At 34.7% G+C, this 22,282-nt stretch overlaps 1 protein-coding gene across 4 annotated transcripts in view; it reads right to left on the bottom strand.

The window, feature by feature from the left end:
• The window catches only part of RhoGEF2 (Rho guanine nucleotide exchange factor 2), a 230,186-nt gene that overhangs the window by 178,100 nt on the left and 29,804 nt on the right, over positions 1-22,282 (bottom strand). For all 4 annotated transcript variants that reach the window (XM_036374967.2, XM_070108070.1, XM_036374975.2 and 1 more), the window contains exons 3-7: positions 21,184-21,982; positions 12,283-12,375; positions 10,779-10,836; positions 1,964-2,100; positions 1,721-1,894 (exon numbers count right to left, since the gene is read on the bottom strand). In XM_036374967.2, coding sequence (XP_036230860.2) covers positions 1,721-1,894; positions 1,964-2,100; positions 10,779-10,836; positions 12,283-12,375; positions 21,184-21,982 — 1,261 coding nt within the window. The remainder of the gene's footprint in view (positions 1-1,720; positions 1,895-1,963; positions 2,101-10,778; positions 10,837-12,282; positions 12,376-21,183; positions 21,983-22,282) is intronic.

The following is a 22,282-nucleotide window of genomic DNA, read 5'->3' as shown; positions in this document are numbered from 1 at the left end:
AAAAGCAATTTTTATTATTTATTCTATATATACGTAAGTTATGGTTTAAATTATCTTTTATTTTTTTTTGGGCAGATATTTTGAAACGCAATCTTTTAGTCAAATGGTTTGTTATTTTATTATAAGAAATGTTATAGTATGTGTACGAATATTATTTTATTTTATTTTTTTATTTTATAATATTTATATATTATATATTGTTTTTTAAATAAATATTTATATATTATATATATTTTTTTAAATAAATATTTATATGTATATTTTTATTAATAAATATTTATACATTTATTTTGAATAAAAATTTTAAGTGGCAACTATTGCTACGCTTTGTAGTTAAATAACAAAAGTTACACGATTAGACATGAATAGAGACTATTTTGTAAACTCAAAACACGCGTCAATGAAAATTTTGTAAGTATAAATTTTGAAAACAAAAAGAAAAATAATAAAAGTTTAGTTCATGGTTAAAACATAAAATTTTTTTTTTAATTTTCAGCAAATGCACAATGAAAATTAACAAATGTTCAGTTGAGCGGGCGAGCGAGCGGCGGATGGGGCGGCAAGCAGAGCAATATTTAGTAGTATCGATCATTTATGAACAGTGTTTTATTGCAAGTTATTAAATATTATTCGCTTATTTTGGTGTATAAAATACTTTTAATAGGTGCTTCGGAAGAAAAATTAGAATTGTGTACTTTAGCGCACGTGTGTGTGAGTGTGTTTATATATGTAGTATGTAACTGTGAATTTTATGACAATGCAAAAATGCCACAATAACTGCAGTTTATAAAAATGCCGCCATTCTCGATTTTTTTTTTTTGATTGCTTAAGAATCAAAATATTTTAGACCATGTGCTGGTCTAGAAGTAGGAAATCAGGGTAGTTTCAGGTTTTGTAAGTGTGGTTGTTTCTCATTTATGTATGTATGTGTAGTTTGCAAAATGTGTAGGATCTTCAAAGAAATGAATATAAATTTTTGCTTGCTTAGACATGTAAGTTTTGTATGTAAAACAACAAGAAGTCAAGGGAAAAAAGTCATATATTAAATTATGCAAGTAGTTAGTAGACGAAAAAAAAATATTGAATTAAATTTTTATAGTTTCTTGGTAAAGCTGAATACTTCCTTTTATTGTGAAAAGAAGTATGAATAAAAATAAAACTATTTTTAACAACAAATTCCTTCAAATTTTTTAAGAACGCTGAAGATATGGTTAAACAAAAATAAATTTTTTGCAAAAAAAATATATTTTTAGGTTAAGTATAGACATTCGTATCAACTTTTCATACCATGGTTTGTAAATTTCAACCAAAAAACCCCTCAAAATTATAGCAAAGTGATGAGCTTTATTATTTTTTTTTAAACAATGGAAGAGTTGCCCTATTATTAAGAAGAAACAACTATATATTATGGAATCAGTTGACAGAATTTAAAATATGCAGGACAAAAACTCATAAAAAAAAAATAAGTACAAAGTGTATTGCATAAATATTTGATAAAACGTTTAGCTTTTTTCTGTACAGAAAACTCACAAACAACACATTTGCAAGAGAGTAACATATAATAGTTAAATGGAATAAAAAAGGTATAATTTACATTATTTAAACTGCACACTACAGTGCAAAAGTTTCTTTAGAAAATAGAATACAAACATACAAAAGTATGTATGCATAAAAGGACTTTTACATCGAATGTTCCCACGATTCCCACCCAGGCACATACCTCGGCACCAATTTTTCGCAACTGTTCGCGCAGCTTTCGTATATTCGCTTCGGAGAGTTTATAGCTTGGGTCGTTGGTGTCACCTTTCAGACGTTCCAAATTCAGTTTTTCCTGTTCCAACATCTTTTGTAGCGTTTGTATTTTATACGTTTCCATTTCACGGCGTTTGATACTCTGCAAGAAAGCGTTATTAGTTCAGAAAATTTCAAATAATAATATATATATTGCAAATATTTGATTTACATCAACCGGTTGTGGGCCCGTTATGGATGCTGTACGATCCCGTCCTGATAGTATGGGTGTGGAGGGCACGATGCCTACCGATGAGGGACGTGTTAACTTCTGACTACGTTTCACCGCCAATTCGACGATTGTGGAAGCTGCAAGAAAAGCAATAAAAGGCACAAATATATTAGTAAAAGCAACGAAATATTAAGATATTTATAAAAATAATAATTGAGCTGATATTTGAAACCTTAAATTCGGTTGTACCGAAACCTTAAACAATAAAAAACTTGCCATACACAAACTTGATTTTGATGGATAAATTTTCAGAGATTGTAGCGTAGTTCTGGACAATAATGTCAAATTTCGTGAGATATCTCGCCAAATAAAAAATTTTCCATACACGAACTTGATTTTGATCGATCAGTATATATGGCAGCTATATGCTACAATGGTCCGATATCGGCGTTTCCGACAAATGAACAGCTTCTTAGGGAGAAAATGACGTGTGCAAAATTTCAGATCGATAACTCAAAAACTGAGTGACTAGTTTGCGTATATAGACGGATACAGCTAAATCCACTCAACTCGTCATGCTGATCTTTAATATATATTTTTTATAGGGCGTATGACGTTTCCTTCCGACTTTTACTGAAATTTCATCTGCAAGCTTAAACGAGACAGTGAAATAATAGCGAAGACTGTGTAACTAACAGATAAGTTAAAACGTCGATCTAGCTCGTGAGATAGTCGTTAATTGGCTGCGTAACTTTAGAGAGCATAACACTCGGGTCTACTACCAAGTAATCACTGTTACAGAATCCAATAATAACAGAAATGCAAATGAAGAACTAGAATACACTTACGTTAAGTCTTTATCTGGCTATTAGTTAACCTTAAAGAGTTTCTTAGCAACTTGTGGGAGACTGGACCTGTAAAAAATTACTGTACCACTCAAAGAGCCATCTGCATTTGAATTATGTTTGTAAAAGGCTTTATGACTCACCCACAAAATTATGGCATCGAATGCAAATATTTAGGTGGAGAACCAGAAAAGACTTACGATATAAGACTTGTTTTTGCCTGGATTAGTTAGTTAATCTTAAAGAAATTCTTGGTGACATATTGGACCTTTAAAATAACTCTGACACAGCCAGAGCGCCATCTACATTCGAATTGTATTTGTAAAAAGCTCTACAAAAATTTCTATAGAGATGCTTACACAGAAAATGATTGTTTCTTGAGTAAAGTTCTGCAAAGCTCAAGATGGGACAACACAATTGACAATCACTAATTGCTGAATTTAAAAAAAGTTTTGTAATGATACTACCACTGAACTAAGCCAGTCAAATATATTCGAGACCAGGGTCTTATTAGTTAAAAACAGAAATGTGAAATTTTTCCATTCAATGCGATTACGTTTTGATTGAATTCTGACTTTAAAAAGGGGAAAAATTAGGATGCAGAAGTCTATGATTCTAACAAAACCGTTTAGTGTTCTATCATTTCTCAGTTTTCTCCACAAATTGAAGAATTTCCCCTTCTCATTGACCACATTTCATAAAGTTGCCTCGACAATTTTAAAATTTTTTTTTTAATTAAATACTAATTTGACAATTAGTTAATTGCTTCATTGCAAGTTGATAAATTAAGAACACTTAGAAGCTAAATTGCTTAATTTAATTGCTTCATTAAGAATGTGTTTAAACATACTATTATTCAATTAGTAAAATGTCCAATTTAAAGCTGTTAATTGACTAAATTAAGAGGCTGTCTGAGGCGTCTATAAGTCTGCCATCATTAAAGAAGTGCCGTGCTACATATTTTCTGGTTTATTTTTACAATTTAAATTATTTACAAGCTACTATTTCTCCTTTTTGCAATTTTTTGAACAAATTGAAGCCTTTTCGCTCCTCAATGAACACATTTCATAAACCTACCAGGATAACTGCACCTAAATTTCTAGTTAATTAAATATTAATTTGACAATTAGTTAATTGCCTCTTTGTATGGTAAATTGAGAGGTTTTTGATGTTAAAATGTTTCTTTTAATTACCTAATTAAGTGTATGTTTGAACATGATATGTGTCAATTAGCGAATTGTCTGCGCAAATACGTACCAATTCAAACTGCTAATTGACTAAATTAAGAGGCTAGCTAAAATGTCTGCAAGTTTACTTTTATTGAAGAAAGATAGCACTGTTTCCCAGTTTCTTCTAGTTTCTTTGCGCAATTAAAATTATATATCAGCCGTTTTTAAATAAGTCAATTAGAGTTAAATTAAGAAAACTTTATACAATTGATTGCAAAGGAATTTGATTCAAAAACGCATTCCATTTGTAGGTATAAAATGCAAGTATAAGCTACTTGAAAACCATATGCATTTAAGAAGACACTATTGAAGCCGCCGGGAAGAACGGGCGGTTCAGGGGATCACTACGTTGCAGCGACTGGGAAATGAATTGTGCGAACTAATTAGTAGGATTTCAGAGCACATTATTCAAGTCACTCAAGAGCTTTGTCGGCGCACTTGTAAGCAAACAATACATATCTACATATGTAGATATGTATTTAAATGTGTATGTATGGAGTAGTCGTAAATGCATTTTATGACTCTATTGGCGTTACAAATTTCTCAATAAAACAGCAATTTACAATTATAATAATTTATTTAGCCCACAAACACACACGCATACACTGAAGTTTTATACAAGTATGCGTATGTATGTTAGTAGCATTGACAGCATTAAAACATAAATAAGCATACCGCCATATTTGCTAGCAAAAGTCTATAAATTCCCTCTGCCACGCACATTATCTAATGCTAATGAGTAGAAACGGTCGCTTTTAAATGCAAAACTTCAAGAAACACTTGCTGACATACGACAGTTGATTATATAATTATCAATAAAACAGATAACAGCTGAATAATTTAATTGAGTGAGTTAAACGCACAGAAAATGGAATTTATTAGTTACGATGAATGAGGGGAATCAATCTAGACTTTGAAACGCAGTAATCGGCAATGTAAATGCAATCTTCACACTTAGCTGCTGAATGCAAAACAGAGGCAAAAGCTGGAAATGAAATGGAAGTAAGGAGATCTAAGTGAAAACGCAACCGAAATTTTTGTACTAGAAAGTCTAGTGAAGTTTAATTTTTCATTTAACTGATGATTTTATTTAGCTTAAGGGGTTACATACAGTTGGAATTTTCAAAAATCGATTTTTTTAAATTAATTTTTTTAATGTACATATATTTAAGAAAATTTCATATCGTTCCGGTGAATATTTGCGAAGTTACACGCAATTTTGAAAAGGCGTTTTAGCAAAATCATTCGCCTTATACAGGAACTGATAGTAAACACTTGGTGCTAGATCCAGACTATGGATAGGTAAAAGCATAAGCACCTCCCTACCAAGCTTCCGGAACTTCGGGCCAGTCCCTATCGATTTGTATGGTTTGGCGTTGTCTTGATGGAACACAATTCCTCTTCTATTGCACAAAGTTGGCACATCTGGTCGATCGCTTCCATTAGACGGCCCAATTTTTGATAATACTGATCAAAATTAAGAGTTTGGGCGTAGTTGAGCAGCTGATAGTAGTTGGTTCGTTGCCAATACCATCAAACACATAGAGAAATGTTCCTGAACATCAATCCTGGCTTGGCCACCTCTTGCGAATTTCTTTTTACTAAACTTTTCATTATTCTATTTCTATTTTCTTAAAAATCTAGCGTTTTTTATTTATGTAACAAAAGCACTAAGGGATGAAAAGGTTATCGAGCGAGAAACCAGAACAGAAGGCAACGGGTGATTTCGATAAGCCAGACACTACGAAAACTGCGTTCCCACGACAGTTGGGTCTATGTAAATGGTACGGAGCCAAAATTAAAGCCAACGGAACTAAAAGCTGAAAATGGCAGAGAAACTTATTTGTTGAGCAAAACGAAGAGAGAATGCAACAAATAAATTCGATGAAGCAAACACATAGAGAGATCGTATGAACTCATGGCAGTTGGGTCTATGTAAATGGAGCAAATCCGAATTTTATTCGGCACCCAGCGCATAGTATTTATCGAATTTTAATCCAGTTTCGAAAGCACTAAATGTAGTAGCCATCCTTAACCCGTGCTGTAACTACGATAACTATCAACACCACCATCACCCTACTTTCATTTTGGACGAACCTCTTCAAGTGATTTGCTACTCAACAAAATTTCGAAAAATCGACTCTTGTGTAAATTTTTTTTAAACTAATGTTAAGAAAAATAATCCTAGCATAGGGAAAGATGAACCGATCTGCATAATTGATAATAATTGTTAAAAGCTTGCCACGTGTTTGCAAATGTTAAGTCCATAAAATGTGTGTACGCTAAAAAAACACTGCAAACTGTAAAGAACTTAAGAAAATAACAGTTAGCAGTAATTTTTAAATAGCGTTGCCACCTTTTTAAAACGCAACAAAGTTGCTTAAATAAGCAAGTTATTACAAGATGGGTAGTAAATTGTAGAGGTTTAGCCGGGCTTATAATAAAAAAATATTGGACGAAAGGTTGCCACCTGTGCACAATTTTAATTATATTAATATAACAAAAAATTAATAAAATACTAAAATTGTAAACAAACTTAACAGGTTTAAGAAAAATTTGTTTCAAAAAAAATTTAGGCACGGTTGCCACTTGTGCACTGTTTTACTTAAATTAAAATAATATAAAATAATTAAATATTAGAATAAGGAAAACAAACTAAATGGGTTTAACAAAAATTTATTTCAAAAAAAATTTGAAAAGGTTGCCACTTGTTAATAATTTTTATTACATTATAATATTATAAATTAATTAAATATTAGAATACGGAAAACAAACTAAATGGGTTAAACAAAAATTTCTTTCAAACAAATTTTGAGAAAGGTTGCCATTTGTTCACAATTTTTATTCATTATATAATTAATTAAATATTAGAATAAAGAAAACAAACTAAACAGTTTTAAGAAAAATTTATTTTCGAGAAAGGTTGGTACTCTTTTTCACAATTTTTATTGCATTATAATAATATAAATTAATTAAATATTAGAATATGGAAAACAAACTAAAGAGGTTCAAGAAAAATTTATTTTCGAGAAAGGTTGCCACTTGTTCATTATTTTTATTACGTTATAATAATATAAATTAATTAAATACTAGAATAATGAAAACAAACTAAACCGGTTTAAGAAAAATTAATTTAAAAAAATACAAAGATGCCAACTGTTTATAAAATTTAAATGAAATAAATTTTTAAAAACTGTAAATAAAATCGTATTTCAACAAAGCTATAATACGCTTGTGAGCAACATAGCGCCGCGTGGCGGATTGATACAGTGAAACCAAATCTGCAAGCGTCTGCCTTAACCACATTTTATCACAAATAAATTTTGCATTATTTATTATACCCGCTTGTCTAATTAGCAAAACAACAAATGGCCTGCATTGAATGGGTAATTCGAAAAAAAACGAAAAAAAATTAAAAGGAAAAAAAAATTACAAAAACACAAAGCAATACTAAAACAATTAAATCGCCAGCGAAACGGCAGACAAAGAGACGACAGAACGCACTGGAATTTTGATAAATGCAAAACGTTTGGAATAGAACAAATTCAAAGCGCACACACATATGCAATGTTATGCGTATATGTTTGTATGTACATATGTATGCGTCTGTTGTTTCAATGAGCAATGTTAGCAGGAAAACAACAACAAACCCTAGTGTTGGGTGTCGAGTGTGAAGCGCTGCAGTTTGTAACACCCAAAAGGAAACGTCGGAGACTCTCTAACGAATATACATATACACATACAAATAAATTATCAGCGTGACGAGCTGACTTGATTTAGCCATGTCCGTCTGTCTGTACGTGAACTAGTCGCTCAGTTCTTGCGATATCGATCTGAAATCCGTGATATCGATCTTTTTCTTTCCAAGAAGCTGATCAGTTGTCGGAATCACCAATATCGGACTACTATAGCATATAGCTGTCATACAAACTGAACGATCAAAATAAAGTCCTTGTATAGAAAACTTTTTTATTTGACAAGATATCTTCACAAAATTAGGCGCAGATTATTTTCCTAGGCAACGCGGCAATCTCTGAACATATTGTTCAGATCGGCGCACTATATCATATAACTGACATATAAACTGACCGATGAAAATTAAGAAAAAGATCTTTTTATACCATTGCGTGCTCTAAGAAAGTGTATTACAGCTTCGATGCAACCGAAGTTTTTTCTTGCTTGTTGCTGACTGCCTTTCAGCTGTTTGGAATGAGTCCAAGACAGCGGATAAACGACAATACGAGGCAAAGCGGAGTGCAGCATTGTAACAAACGAGAATACATACATATGCATGTATGTGTGTGTGTGTACTACTTAGCGTGCGTGTGTTTGTGCGATATTTTGCACAACACACCACTTTATGTGGAGTGGCCGATTTGCATGCTGTCGCGCCGGTCCAGTCAAAGGTATAAAAGCACGCGGACGGACTGCCGGACAGCGAGCGGTGATATGAAAGTAGTAAAGCGACGATAGCAACAAGCACACACATACATATTTGCATGGACATAAACTTGCGCTTACTATATACTATATATATACATATGTACATAAGTATATTGTATATTCCCCGGCATATACTACTGTACGGAAAGATTGCGACACGCATCCGAGATAAATAAACGGAACGGCCTGGAACGAGCAGTGAGACGGACAAGCGGACAATGCGACGAGCAGGCGACAGACGTGGTTGGGTCACTCAACTGGACGACTGACATTTACCATTGCACACACAGACAGCAAAGAGGAATGTGTCTCCATTCAAGTTACAACTGCAGGAAGATTGGTTGCTTGGTTGCTGGGTCGTTTGCAGGCGACTGAGTGATTGCTGGAAGCTTAAGTGGTAAAAAATGATTTATGTGACGATTAATGCATTGCAGATGGACGTATACACATACAAACATACATATGTGTACATAATTATAGAGACGTTTCGGAGGTAGGGAACGCAGAGTTTCGATTGTCTATTAGTGAGGAAAGTGCAAAGCACAAATAGAGCAATAAATTTATGAAAACCGCATCATGGTCTGAAAGGCCAATTGTTGAAAATATCGATAAAATAATGAAAATCGTTGAGTCCGAACGTCATGTAAGCACTGTTTCGATTACCCTAAAGCTAAACATTACACAAAAATAAATTTGAGAATTGCTAACGAGTCGTAACAAAATCGATTCATTTCTAAAGTTCACTTACGACTACGTCCGGCGTAAACGGTCATGATCGAATAGCGATTAGCCGGCACAAGCGGTGATCAAGACAGTATTGACGGTGAGAAAGGTTTTGTTTAGTGGAATTTGCAGCAAACTATCACCATTTAAGGAAGCAATCGCCCAGAAGCGACAAGCTTTGGTCAATAGGAGAGAAATTGTGTTCCATCAGGACAACGTCAGGACACACACATCGAACAGGTAGTAATCATTTGGTGTCAGGTCTGAACTAGAAGGCGGCTGCTTAAGAACCTGCCAGTCCAGCTCCCGGAGATTCTGTCGAATCACCATCAATGTGACAACATCCGTGGACATTGCAGGTAGGTGCATTAATGCGAAGTGCGCTCTAAGGCTCAGGGAATCTGGTTATATAAAGGGGTTCGAACAAGGACAAACCGTAACACTATCCAGATCTCGATCCGCTCCGGTGCGAAAAAAAGTTCTTTTTGCAGCAATAGTAGGGACTTTTACTGGGCATTCTCCAATAGACATTCATGCAATAAAGCTAAAAAATTTGACGAAGGCAAGTCGTTAAAGTTGTAGGGAGGAAGGTGAGGTGGAAACAGCCAAGCATTTTCTCCTTCACTGTCCAGCCTTTGCAAGACTCTGAGGATGAAACATCTCGGCAGTCTTAACTTCGGCGATTTAGGAGACATAGCCGAAACTGACTTTAGTCGTCTCAACAAATTTTGTAATAGGCTGAAAGCGCTTTGTCGATTTGTATAGGTCTATGATCTATTATATAGGAGTTTTAGGCAACACAACGGACCGGCGTTCTAAGCTGTGCTAGTGAGATCCCTATAAGGATCGTCCTCTTAACCTAACCTAATCTAACCATCGCTGTGTGTGGCCTGGCGTCATACATGAAGCTGACCGCTTCTAGGCGATTCATTCAGACGGTGTTAACAGTACAGGTCCGAATTATAAGTTTGGGGTAGAGCAGCAGATCAAAGCTTATAATTTCCTGCCAATCCCACCAATGTTCGGCCGCACCCGCACTTAACTTTACTTATTAGTTTCAAATTAATTTACGTCTTAAGCGCCACTCAGACTGGTCTTATGCATATGCCATAAACAAGACAAATTAAATAATTATTTATTATAATCTGTTTTGAAACGAGATTTCTTGTGAGATAGCTGGATCGTCTATACACATTATACATAAGTATGAACCATAAAATAGCAGCTATCGAACTTCGGCCAACACATTGAACCTAATGAAGTGGCAATCTTTTGACTTACTCATAATTGACACTTTACGCTGTCGCAATTACTGAATAGAATGCCACAAGAGTACACAATACTCGTTTAATCCACTTTGAGGTAATAAACACAAGCACACGCACTGATATATACGACACATATATACAAGTACGTAAGTACCCGACGCGACTTGACGCGATTTGTTCGCTTGAATTGCGCTGCATTGCCACACCCACCACACAGCAACAGTCAAGATTGAGTACAGCGGAAAAAATGTTATGATAAATATGTATATGTATATAAAAGACAACAACAACAATTGTAACAACATACCTTTTATTAAGCCAACCACAGTTGGATGCTTCTCCATACGCACTTCTTGTCCATTGACCTAAAAAAGCGAAATAACAACAGAGAAAACGGTGAATGGCACAGTTGGCGAAAAAGCAACAAAAGCAACAAGCAACGAGTATATCAGTAAAAAAAATAAAAATAAAATATTAAAAAATATATGAAAATAAAATAAAAAAAATTATAAACGTAAAAGATAATGCAAAAGCGAAAATAAAAACAACAAATAAATAAAATAATATAAATAATTATAAAAAAGTATATTATATATATATATATATATATATATGTGTTATTGTTATTATTGTCCCTCAAGTGTGATTTGACAGCAAAAGCAGCAACAAAAGAAACAACATCAGCCCAACATGAAAGGGCATAGAACTAGGGCCAAGAGCGCTTGGGGGAAGTGTGTTGTATTTTACGCTTTTTTACTTTTAATACCCTAAACAGGGTAAGAAAATTGTACCACGAAGTTTGTATACGTAACATATAGAAGGAAACGGCGGTCCACTATAGCATATAATGCCATACGTACAAACAATCGTACAAACTGACCGATCAAACTCGAGTCCTTGTACCCAAAACTCTTTTATTTGGCAAAGTATCTTCACAAAATTCGACATAGATTATTTTCTAAGGTAATGCTATAATTTACGAAAATATTTTTCAGTTCGGATCCCTATAGCATATAGCTGTCATACAAACTTAATGTTCGGAATCAAGTGCTTGTGTGGAAAACTTTTTTAGTTTACAAGATATCTTCCAGAAATTTGGTGGATGATTGTCTAAGGCAATGGTGCAATCTCCAAATAAAATGCTCAGATCGGATCATTATGGCATATAGCTGTCATACAAGCTAAACGATCGGAATGAAGTCATGAAAAACTTTTTTATTTGACGAGATATCTTCCAGAAATTTGGCATAGATTATTGCCCAAGGCAACACAACAATTTCCAAACAAATTGTTATGATCGGAACAATATATCATGTTGTCATACAAGCTAAACGATCGGTATCAAGTTTTTGTACGGAAATTTTTTTTATTTGCCAGGATATCTTCACGAAATTTGGCACACATTATTTTCCAAGGCAACACAACAATTTCCAAACAAATTGTTCAGAGCGGCCCACTATAGCACATATCTGATATATACATATATCAACTGTGAAGGGTATTATAGCTTCGGTGTAACCGAAGTTAACGGTTTTTCTCGTGTCATAAATGTATAGGTATGCATATGTATGTATTTATTATATTTTATATACTTTACTGCTTATGCGCAAAAGAAAGAATATTTAATCAAACAACAACAACACAATATACAATAATAATAACAGTGTTTGCGAGCCGACCTTTTTTCTCGCTTTTGCATTGTTGACTACAAAAATAATAAGAACAAGCATAAACTTAAGTATTATAAAAACCAAAACAGAAACAAAATCGGCATAAAACGACACAAATAAGAAAGAATGCCACCAACAAACCTTTAAGATCATATCGCCGGCAACTAAACCAGCAATTTGTGCCGCTCCACCTGGTTTAACGCTTTCAACAAAAACTGGATTGTCGCCGGAGACCTGCAATGGAGGAGAGATAATATGAAAAAAATTGCTTAAATGACTATAATTTTAAAAGAAAATTTGCCATAAAAAATAACCTACTTTTTAAAAGTCAAAAGCAAAGCGATGAAAAATTAAAAAGTAAAGAAAAAAGAGAAAATAATAAGAATTAAAAGTAACGGGGCTACTGCTTAGATGCAACTCTGAGTAATTTTACTTAAATTTTTTTTTTTGTTATGCTGCTGTGAGTATAACTTTGTACCCGTTACGAAGGCCCGATAGTCGAATGTACGAGCTCCAGGAAAATACACGAACAGGTCACGAAAATTTCAGGCTTCCACTATTGATCAGACATATTGGATTTCGGGCATCTGCGAAGCTCTGACCACAAATTTTGACACCATTTTACAGAAAGGTTCTCAACATTTCGATAACTGTCTGTTAGGCTTTGGTCAGCAGTAGTATAAGTATGTCCAGTATTTGCCTAATATGGGCGATAGCGATAAATTTACATACGGTAAACCGAAAATGGCATAGCAACCAATTAAATTGCCAAAAAAACTTGTATTTTATTTTGAAAAATAATTATTTTAGTTGAAAGCCTTAGAAATGTACCATTTCGTGCTAAAAAAAAATTTCAGACAGTTTTGTGATTGCTTGGCTAGACCACTCGTCAAAGATGGATTTAATTTTAATGTTAAAGTTGCAGAAGGTGAATTACCGAAAATATTGATAAAATTATGGTAATCGTCGAGTCGAGCAGAAGCTAATAATTGCATAAAATAACAGTTCAATAAGGCACAATACAAAAAGTAGCTCGATCTACACATGTCACGCGAGTTAGCGGAAGAAACCCTCATGTACCGATTTACCATCTGCGAATCGCTGCTGAGTCGAAACAAAATTGGGCCACTTCTATAACGGAATATTACTGGTGATGAAAAGTGGGTCACTTACGTTACTTACAACAAAATCAAACGAAAACGGTCGTGATTGAAACGCAGTGACCCAACTCAAACGGTGGCCAAGCCTGTATTGACGGCCACGAAGGTTTTGCTATGTGTTTGGTTGAATTGGCGAGGATTCATTTAGTATGAGCTGTTCTCGTCCGGCCGAACTCTTAAAGCGGATCTCTACTTTCACCAATTGGACCGTCTGAAGGAAGCAATCGCCCAGAAGAGGAGGTAAGATTTAACTAATATGTAGGAGAGGAATTGTATTCTCTTAGAACATAGCCAGACTATACGAGTGCACATCGATAGTGACTCGCCAGAAGCTTCGAGAGCTTGGTAGGAAGGAGGTTTTTATACAACCACCTGATAGTTCGGTCCTGCCACCAAGTTCTTACTGACTGTGCCTGTCTACGACGAATTATTTTGGTATATAAAAAATTCGCCTTAAGAGAAGCTTGCGAAAATCAATTCCCCAGTTTCTTGCCAATAAGAACGAGGATTTATATGAGTGGCATTATGAAATAATAATAATAATCTTCAAAATGTCAACAAGATTTCGAACAAAACTGTGCATGTTTGAACCAAATCGGATCATTCTAACTATGCTAAATACAATCTTCAATTTAATGCAAAAATATATACTTATATATATTTATTTTTATTAGACATTATATATATGTATGTATATGTATAAGTATATTATAAAGACTTGCACTGCGCGTAACTCAGTCTTCAACCAGCGACCGTCTACAGCAGGTATTTTAAAACGAAAGAAAAGTTCAAGAGAATTTCTCTAAATGTAGCATTTCCACGAACACTCTCTAACAGCTGTCGGAGCCGCAGCCTCTGTACTATACATAGAACGCACATGTTTAGACAGAGCTACTGCTTACACATCATCGCCGTCATCGGCATAATCCACCAGGTCTTTATTAGCTTCATTATTGTGCGAGATTTCCCAGTTATGAGTAATGCAACAAAGCTAGAAATTAACAAAATTTATTTGTTTATATTTATATGCCAACAACAGCATCAGAAACCGCAAGAATACACGCACATACACATGGGCGCGGAGGAGCTGCGGCAAATGCTGGACAAACGCCAACAAAAATCGAAAAGTGAAAACAAACGTTGAGCGTACGTGCATGTGTTTATGTATGTATGTGTACAAGTGTATGTATTTGTGGAAAAATTGCACATACTGATATGTCATGTTTCGCAAAACTTTTCTGAGCGACGACAGCAAGCGTGTCTTATTTTTAAACTAAGCAATGACAGGCTGTCAGCCGGCCATATGCGCGATCATAAAAAATCACCGAGGCATATGTTTAAATATTGATGGGCCCAACATTGGCAGCAATAGCAGCATCAGCAGTAGGGGGCGGCAATCGCTGACGTGTGTGCTGAGCTAGTTGCCAACTAAACGGTTTTTACTAAAGCGGCCGAGACTGTTGTGATTTCTGTGTGCGCAGTGATCTCGTTGATCACTGATTGTTGTTTGTGTAATGCATTTCTAAACGCTCTATTTACGTATTTAAGGCGCTTGTAAACAGCACTCAAGCGCTTTAGCTTTGCCCTAAACGCATATTTTACCTGGGGCGCTGAATATTGACCATCGACGACTTATTGACAGTGTGGCAAGTTCAAGTGCAAGTGTAAGACGGCGCATCTTCACACTCCCACCGCCCCTACATTGTAGCTGTTAAATAATTAGCCAACGCAGCTCTTTGCTGTGCGCTGTTAAATTTAAATTTTGTAATTGCTGTTTTTGTTTTCCATTTATTTCTCAATTTCAATTTCAATATTTGTTTAATGGAGAGTCAAGCGGGTGGGCGTCTGTGTATTTTATTACCAGTATATTTACATGCAGCTCATTGCTTTTGTTTTTGTTGTGAACTTGTAGATATATGTACATATGTATGTACATATCGCAGCAGTGAATTGGATTCATTCTGGACTAGTACTAGGAGAACCATTCAAGTTAACAGAACTAGTCTCAATCTTTATACGCTGAACCAATTAACATACCCTGCCACGAAGTTTGTTACACCTTGAAGGAAGCGCCGAAAACCCTATATATTATATATATACAAGTATAAATGATCAGTGTAACGAACTAAGTCGATTAAGCCATACCCGGGTGCCTGTCCGCCTATATATACGCGAACTAATCGCTTAATTTTTAAGATAACGTTTTGAAATTTTGCACAGATCCTTTTCTCCCCAAGAAACTGCTTATTTGTCGAGACCATCGATATCGGACCACTATAGCATATAACTGCCATACAAACTGAACGATCGGAAACAAGTGCTTGTATGGAAAACTTTTTCTTTAAACGAGATATCTTCACGAAATTTTGCAAGGGTTATTATCTAAAGCAATAATGCAATCACCGTAGAAATTGTTCAGATCGGATCACTAAAGCATATAGCTGCCAAACAAACTGAACGATCGAAAGCGAAGTTTACGTTTGATCTTGTTTCTCTTTTCTTTCGTCTCATGATCTTTAACCTTTCATTTCATTTTGAATAGGCGACTTTGATGCGCCATTTCTCTGCGCGTTGAGCTCCGTTTTCTTGACAAAAGTTTACAAAAGAAATGAGTAACAAAGTTATTCAACTACACCTAATTAATTAAGTCTATTAAAAGTTACCTGTTGCTTGTTCGGTTCGTGACTTTACAAAGTTTGATTAATCGAAGTCGTTCAATATTAAAATCAGCGCGACGGTTGAAAGATATTAATTATAAGACGCTACTCTAGAGATGGTAAAAACAAGCAACGCTTTTTTTTTTTTTTTTTTTTTAATATATATTAATTTAAATTATATTTTAATATATTAACCACCATTGGCAAACTAACATTTTCGATGTAAAAATGTCAATGATGTCCACTTAAAATCCAAATCGCTTAACTAAGTACTAGTCTTACTACTACGCAGATTTGGTCGGCAGCGTATGCGTTTATACACATTTTTATTGATGGGTACCCCTGTTTATGACGACCAACACCCGAATCCCTAAATGCATCAGCGGAAATTGCTTTTAACCTCAACAAGCACAATATTTTCAAGCGAATTCATAATTCCGCACAATGTGTTTACAATAAAATTAGACGATTTGAGTAATAATCAGCAGATTTATTGTATTTTTAACGCAAAAATAACGCCGACTAAATACTTGTATGAAATCGGTTTTATGTATCGCTTTGTAGATTAATCAGCATTTTTACTGACTATAAAGCACCGATTTTGATTTATAGCTTAAGTTGAGTTGAAATAGTTGGTTAATATTTACAACTAAGTCAGCTTTAGCATTCAAAATTTTTGGTAAACATGAACTATACTTGTAATAAATAATAATTCGAATTTAAATGATGCTTAGACCTAATCACCCAAATTATGGTACTTAAAAATAGTACAACTCTTGATTATTGTGTAAGACTGTTGCGTTAATTATTCCCAGACAAAATATTGTATTTTTGTGTCTTTTTTTTCAATTTTTTCAATTTTTTTAATTATTTTTATTTTTTTTTTTTTATTTAACAGCATGTGAAAATAAAACTAATAAACAAAAACCAAGCACAAAAATATGAACTTTCGTGACAATATTGACATTGACGCTGCGACACATAATAATTTATCATTTTTAATTACTCGCCAGTCACCGCAATCGACGATCCGTTACATCAGCCAGTGAAATAAGAGTAAAAGATCAACGGTGACGGTGAGATAATTTGCTAAACATACGCGCATATTTATGAGATGTACAAATGTGTGATTTTGTGAGGGTATTCTGAGTGAGTTTTTTAAATGATGGTGGGAAATAAATAAGAAAACGATCAGAAAAGAAAAAGGTGCTCACAAACGGTATACAAATTGTGACAAAAATATTGACATTGCACTAATTCATGCAAAATAATAGACAATAATGAAAATTTAGAACATACTAACACTGCATATAGTATTACAATATATATTCATAAAATTCATAATATGAAAACATAAAAATATATATGTTATGATTCAATTTCCTCTCCAACATTATATAACTTGATTTCTACAAAAGTTGGTCAAAGGTTCAACTGGAAGCTAACATAAAAATCTCTTTGGAAATTGAGGGAAATAACCAAATCGATTTATAACCAAACCTACCATATATATAAGGAAGTTATATATATATATAATATCCAGTACCATTTATTAAAGGACATAGTGCCAAAGTTCATGTACATATCTTATCCTTCAATAATTACCTTACATATTCAAGTCGATCAGTCCAGTCATTTCGGAACATTTTTCCTGACCGACTCTAAACAGAGCGCTTCGAGAAAAATGCTTTCAAAATTTTTAAAACGGATGAAAACTTCAACTTTTCGGAGAATATTCTCAAATATATGTATATTCGAAATTCACGAAAGACATTTTTTTTTAAATCTTTTTTTTTTACATTCACAACTGATATAAGAGATGGCAATATATTATAACTAGATTTGACTTTTTCTGAGGAATTATTGTATTAGAAGTCGGGGGCGATGCTTATACTAAACCTTTCCAAGACCTTCTTCTTCGCAATACCTAACAAAAATAACATGACAACGCCACTCCAACGAAGTGATAGAATACCGTTATTCGGATATGGGCACTGTCTTTTCTCTGTTTACAACGATTTTAATTTCATTATGCAAATGAACGAAGATCAAAAATTACAGATAATGGACTGCATTAGGTCATACTTAACGCAAGCAATTTCACACCTTAAAAAAATGTGTCGCAACACCGACCAAAAAGCAGGTAACTATCAGACAGCATGGTGAAGTGCGAAATGGTGACAAATGCAAATATAATTAATTTCTCATAAATAATTTAAAGAAAAAAAACCCAATCTGCATGCTCGGACAACACCATCATCGTCAAAACGCACACTAGCGCAGACATGAGCGCATGCACAACAACAACGACACGTCAACGATAATGCCGAATGCAAAGTTGCATGATCGCTACATTATTAGTGTGAGCAAGTGTATTTCGACGACTAGTCGCAGAGCGACAAAACGAACGATGACTTCATTTTCAATTTATAAACAAATATTTCAACTAAGCGCTGACTTAATCGACGTCGACACAACAAACGACATGTAAATAGACAACAATAATGCAAATGAAACCGAAAATAATAACCAAAAAAAAAAGCAGCTCTGTTATTTGCTTGTCATCATAGGGCGTAAATAACGAGTGGGTAAAAACGATTTAACTTCAAACAGACATACATTCATTTGAATATACATACATATAAATGATTACATTAATGAATTTAGGTAAAGCTGTGTAAAATAAGCTCTCATCTCTATCTCTTACAACTGGCTGATGACAATAATTAAATTTAAGAAATAAAAAAACTGTGCTATAAATTTACGTTTCGTAAAATCGCATGCGATCATTTTGTAGGCGAAATCGCACGCTTAGCAGCGGCACAGCAGAGCTCGGTAACTTTCCGTTAAATATAGTGGATGTAAGTATTTGTATGTGCGAATAAACAGCAACTAATGCTTTAGACGCCACTTGCCGGCGAGTATGCTTTAAAACAAGCTCTGAGAGTGGGTGCGCCGTAGGTAATTGTTTATGCATGTTTTGAAAAATTGAATGCGTATCATTCACGGAACAGAAATCAGAGAACAGTATACTCAACAAACTCAAAAACTTTGGAGCAAGCAATACAGAGAACCAAAAAAAAAACCTGAGGATAGAAACAGACAGTTATGTTCGATACTATCGGTTCCCTAAGTTGGCCAGAAACCCTTTTATTAATGAAAACCGATAACAAAAATTTGAACCATACTAGATACCATGAATTAAGATCCACTACCATATAAAGATGAGACGGTAAAAAACGTGTTGCAATCCTCAAAACGAAAAGTGAAATCTTACACAGAGATATCTGAAGTACCAGGAACTACTTTGTGAAAAAACACGCTGCATGTAGCCCGTTTTTTTTTTTTTGAATGCAATGGAATTAGCTTTAAAATATCGGAACGAATCGGTAGATTTTCAACTCACTTCCAGTTGTTAGAACTCAAGAGCTCAAAAACTATGCTCTTCATACGACATATCGCAAGGAATCGGTTTTCAACTAACTTAAAACCTCAAGATCTCAAAAAGTATATTCTTCCTATGGCATATCGGTAGGAATCGGTAGATTTTCAACTAATTTTCAGATGTTACATCTCAAGATCTCAAAAACTATATTCTTCATATGACATATCGGAAGAAACCGAAAATTTTTCAACTAACTTCAAACTTAAGACCTTACAAACTATATTCTTCATATGACATATGGGACGAAATCGGAAACATATTCTTCATATGACAAGAATCAGAAGTAAACAGAAGATTTTTAACTAACTTCCAAATCCCAGAACATATCGGCACTTTAAATCTCACATATACAGATTTCAAGAACCACATTTTTCATTTGATATATAGGAAGGAATCGGTAAATTTTCAACTAACTTCCTAGCCTCAGTTCTCAAGTTCACAAATAACTATTGTACATTCTTCAAGAAGACTCAACTGGGTATTGCTCAAAGTCCATAATAAAATAATGGAAGCCCGCTGAGTTTGTAGGTGTTATGAATAACTTTGTAACCTTTAAACCTTCTAATAAAGCATAAAGGTATTATTTAGGAAGCAGGCGATGTTGACCAGAAATCAAACAAGACTCTTCCCTAGCAGTTTTTTACATGTTTTCTCTTTGAGTAGGCGATTAAAGCTAGGATTTTATATCGGCCTCTTTGAATTGCGACCAGCCTTCCATGAAACCCTTTTTCACTCAAATAAACCACTTCTCGCTATCGTAATATTATGAATTTGGCCAGATAAATTTTTTCACATTTGATTTTTGTGTTTTGTTTTTCATTAATTTTTTTTAGGTTACATCACCAATTTGTCACAGTTTCTGCATAGTTATGCAAATCTTTGCGCTGCAGAGCATGAAATTTCCAACGCTTAAGCTGAAATAAATTTCAATAGTTAATTTTAATCTACGTTTTGCGAAACCTGTAAAGCGGCATTACAAAATGATTGCTGGCGGAAAATTTACGCAGGAATATGCGCACCTTTCATAACTCATAATAAAATTGTAAAATGTGTAAAGGTAGGAATTTAAGATTTGGTTCATAGCATAGGTCTAGAAAAAATAAATCCAGTATTTTTGTAATAAATTGAAGTTTATTATTAGCATACATAGAACGATCCGATTAAGATCAAATATGCACTATTTTGCTCGATAACTTATTGTCACTTTGGAGGTAGTTTCATAATGCCACTCTCATAGAAACCCTCATCCCTAATCGGGAAAAAACTGGTGCAGTCGATTTTTACAAGTTTCTCTTGAGACGAATTTTTCATCGGCAGCATTATTCGACATAGACAGGAACAGCTAGTAATCACTTGGTGCAAGGTGCGGACTTTAAGGTGAATGCATAAGAACCTTCCAATGTTGTGCTGATGGAAACAATTACAAAGCGTCCACTACTGGGCGATTTCTTCTTTCCGGCGTAAGGGAGCAACTCATTGTAGTTGATTCCCTACCATTCCTATCAAACACATAGCAAAACCTACCTGACCAATTCAGGCTTGGCCACCGTTTGCACCGGCTCATCGCTATTCTACCAAGACCGTTTACGCTTAATGTGTTCGGTAGTGACCCACTTTCCATCGATCTTAACTATCTACCTAACTATAATAGCTGGAACCTTTATGGGAAAAATCAATCTACCGGAAATGATGCCAACGGTGTGATAACCGCAGAACTATTTATATAATAGCACCAGAAACTCAAATTTAAATAACATACATATGTACTTCAAGCACTCACCTTCATGCCATAACCATTCTCGTCCTTACGCACCGTCAAGGTCAAATACTGAAAATTTTTTGGTGATTCCGGTATCGGAGAGATTTGCAATTGCGGACGTCGAGCTGAGGCCATATTAACGCTGCCACGTTGATTACCCGTACTGTTCACACTTACACCGCCACCCGTGCTCGTGCCGTTAGCACCGAGGCCACCACTAAGTGGCACACTACCGCCACCCATCACTGCGACTCCACCAACACTACCACCGGTCGGTGTGCTAGCGAAAGCAACATTATTGCCACCAACACTATTGGACACCAGTATTGTTGGTGTTGTTGGCGTTACTGGCGAGAAACCGGCACCGAAGTTAGTTAATGGTGTTGTAGGTGTGATGTTGCCACCATTCATATGTTTCAATTTACTTTGCTGATAATTGACCGGCAGCGGTGGTGTTTGTGGTGGTATTGGTGAGTATGATATGCCACTACCAAAATTACTGTTATTGTTATTTGTTATATTAATATTACCACTACTACCGGCGCTACTCGAAGCGGCGAGTGAGGGCGAACGGGGAATTTTTGATTTGGATTTGTTTTTCTTGGAATTTTTCAGTTTGTTTTGTTTTGGTGGTGGCAATTCGGGTGGTGTAGCCGTTGTGTTTGTGTTGTTATTGTTGGTGTTGTGTAAAAGTGGTTGTTGCTGTTGTTGTAGATGTAAATCTGTTGTTGTAGTTGCAATTTGTGGATTAATATTTGATTCGTCTGGTAACTCCTGAACCTCGTCATACTCATGTTCATCGATACCAAAATCAATTAATCTGAAAATAAGGAGAAAATAGAATAATAAAATTAGTACAGATTGAGTAGAATAAATTAATATAGCTTAGTTAATTTAATATACTAAAGAATTAAGAAAAAGACATAGCTAAGCCATACGAACTTCATCCAAATATTTAAGCGCAAATAATTGAGTTAAAGAAAAAATAAATTTGAGTCAAAAATAGACGCACAAAGACAGCGGGTTCTGACACTCAGCTTACCGAGCTTTCGATAATTTCCGAAACGAAAACGTTCTTCAGCTAAACTCAGCCTAGAATTACCCTAACCACGAGCTGAGC

This window comes from Bactrocera oleae, chromosome 4 (assembly GCF_042242935.1).
Source record: "Bactrocera oleae isolate idBacOlea1 chromosome 4, idBacOlea1, whole genome shotgun sequence".
Taxonomy (NCBI): Eukaryota; Metazoa; Arthropoda; class Insecta; order Diptera; family Tephritidae; genus Bactrocera; species Bactrocera oleae.
This window is presented reverse-complemented; position numbering and strand designations above follow the sequence as displayed.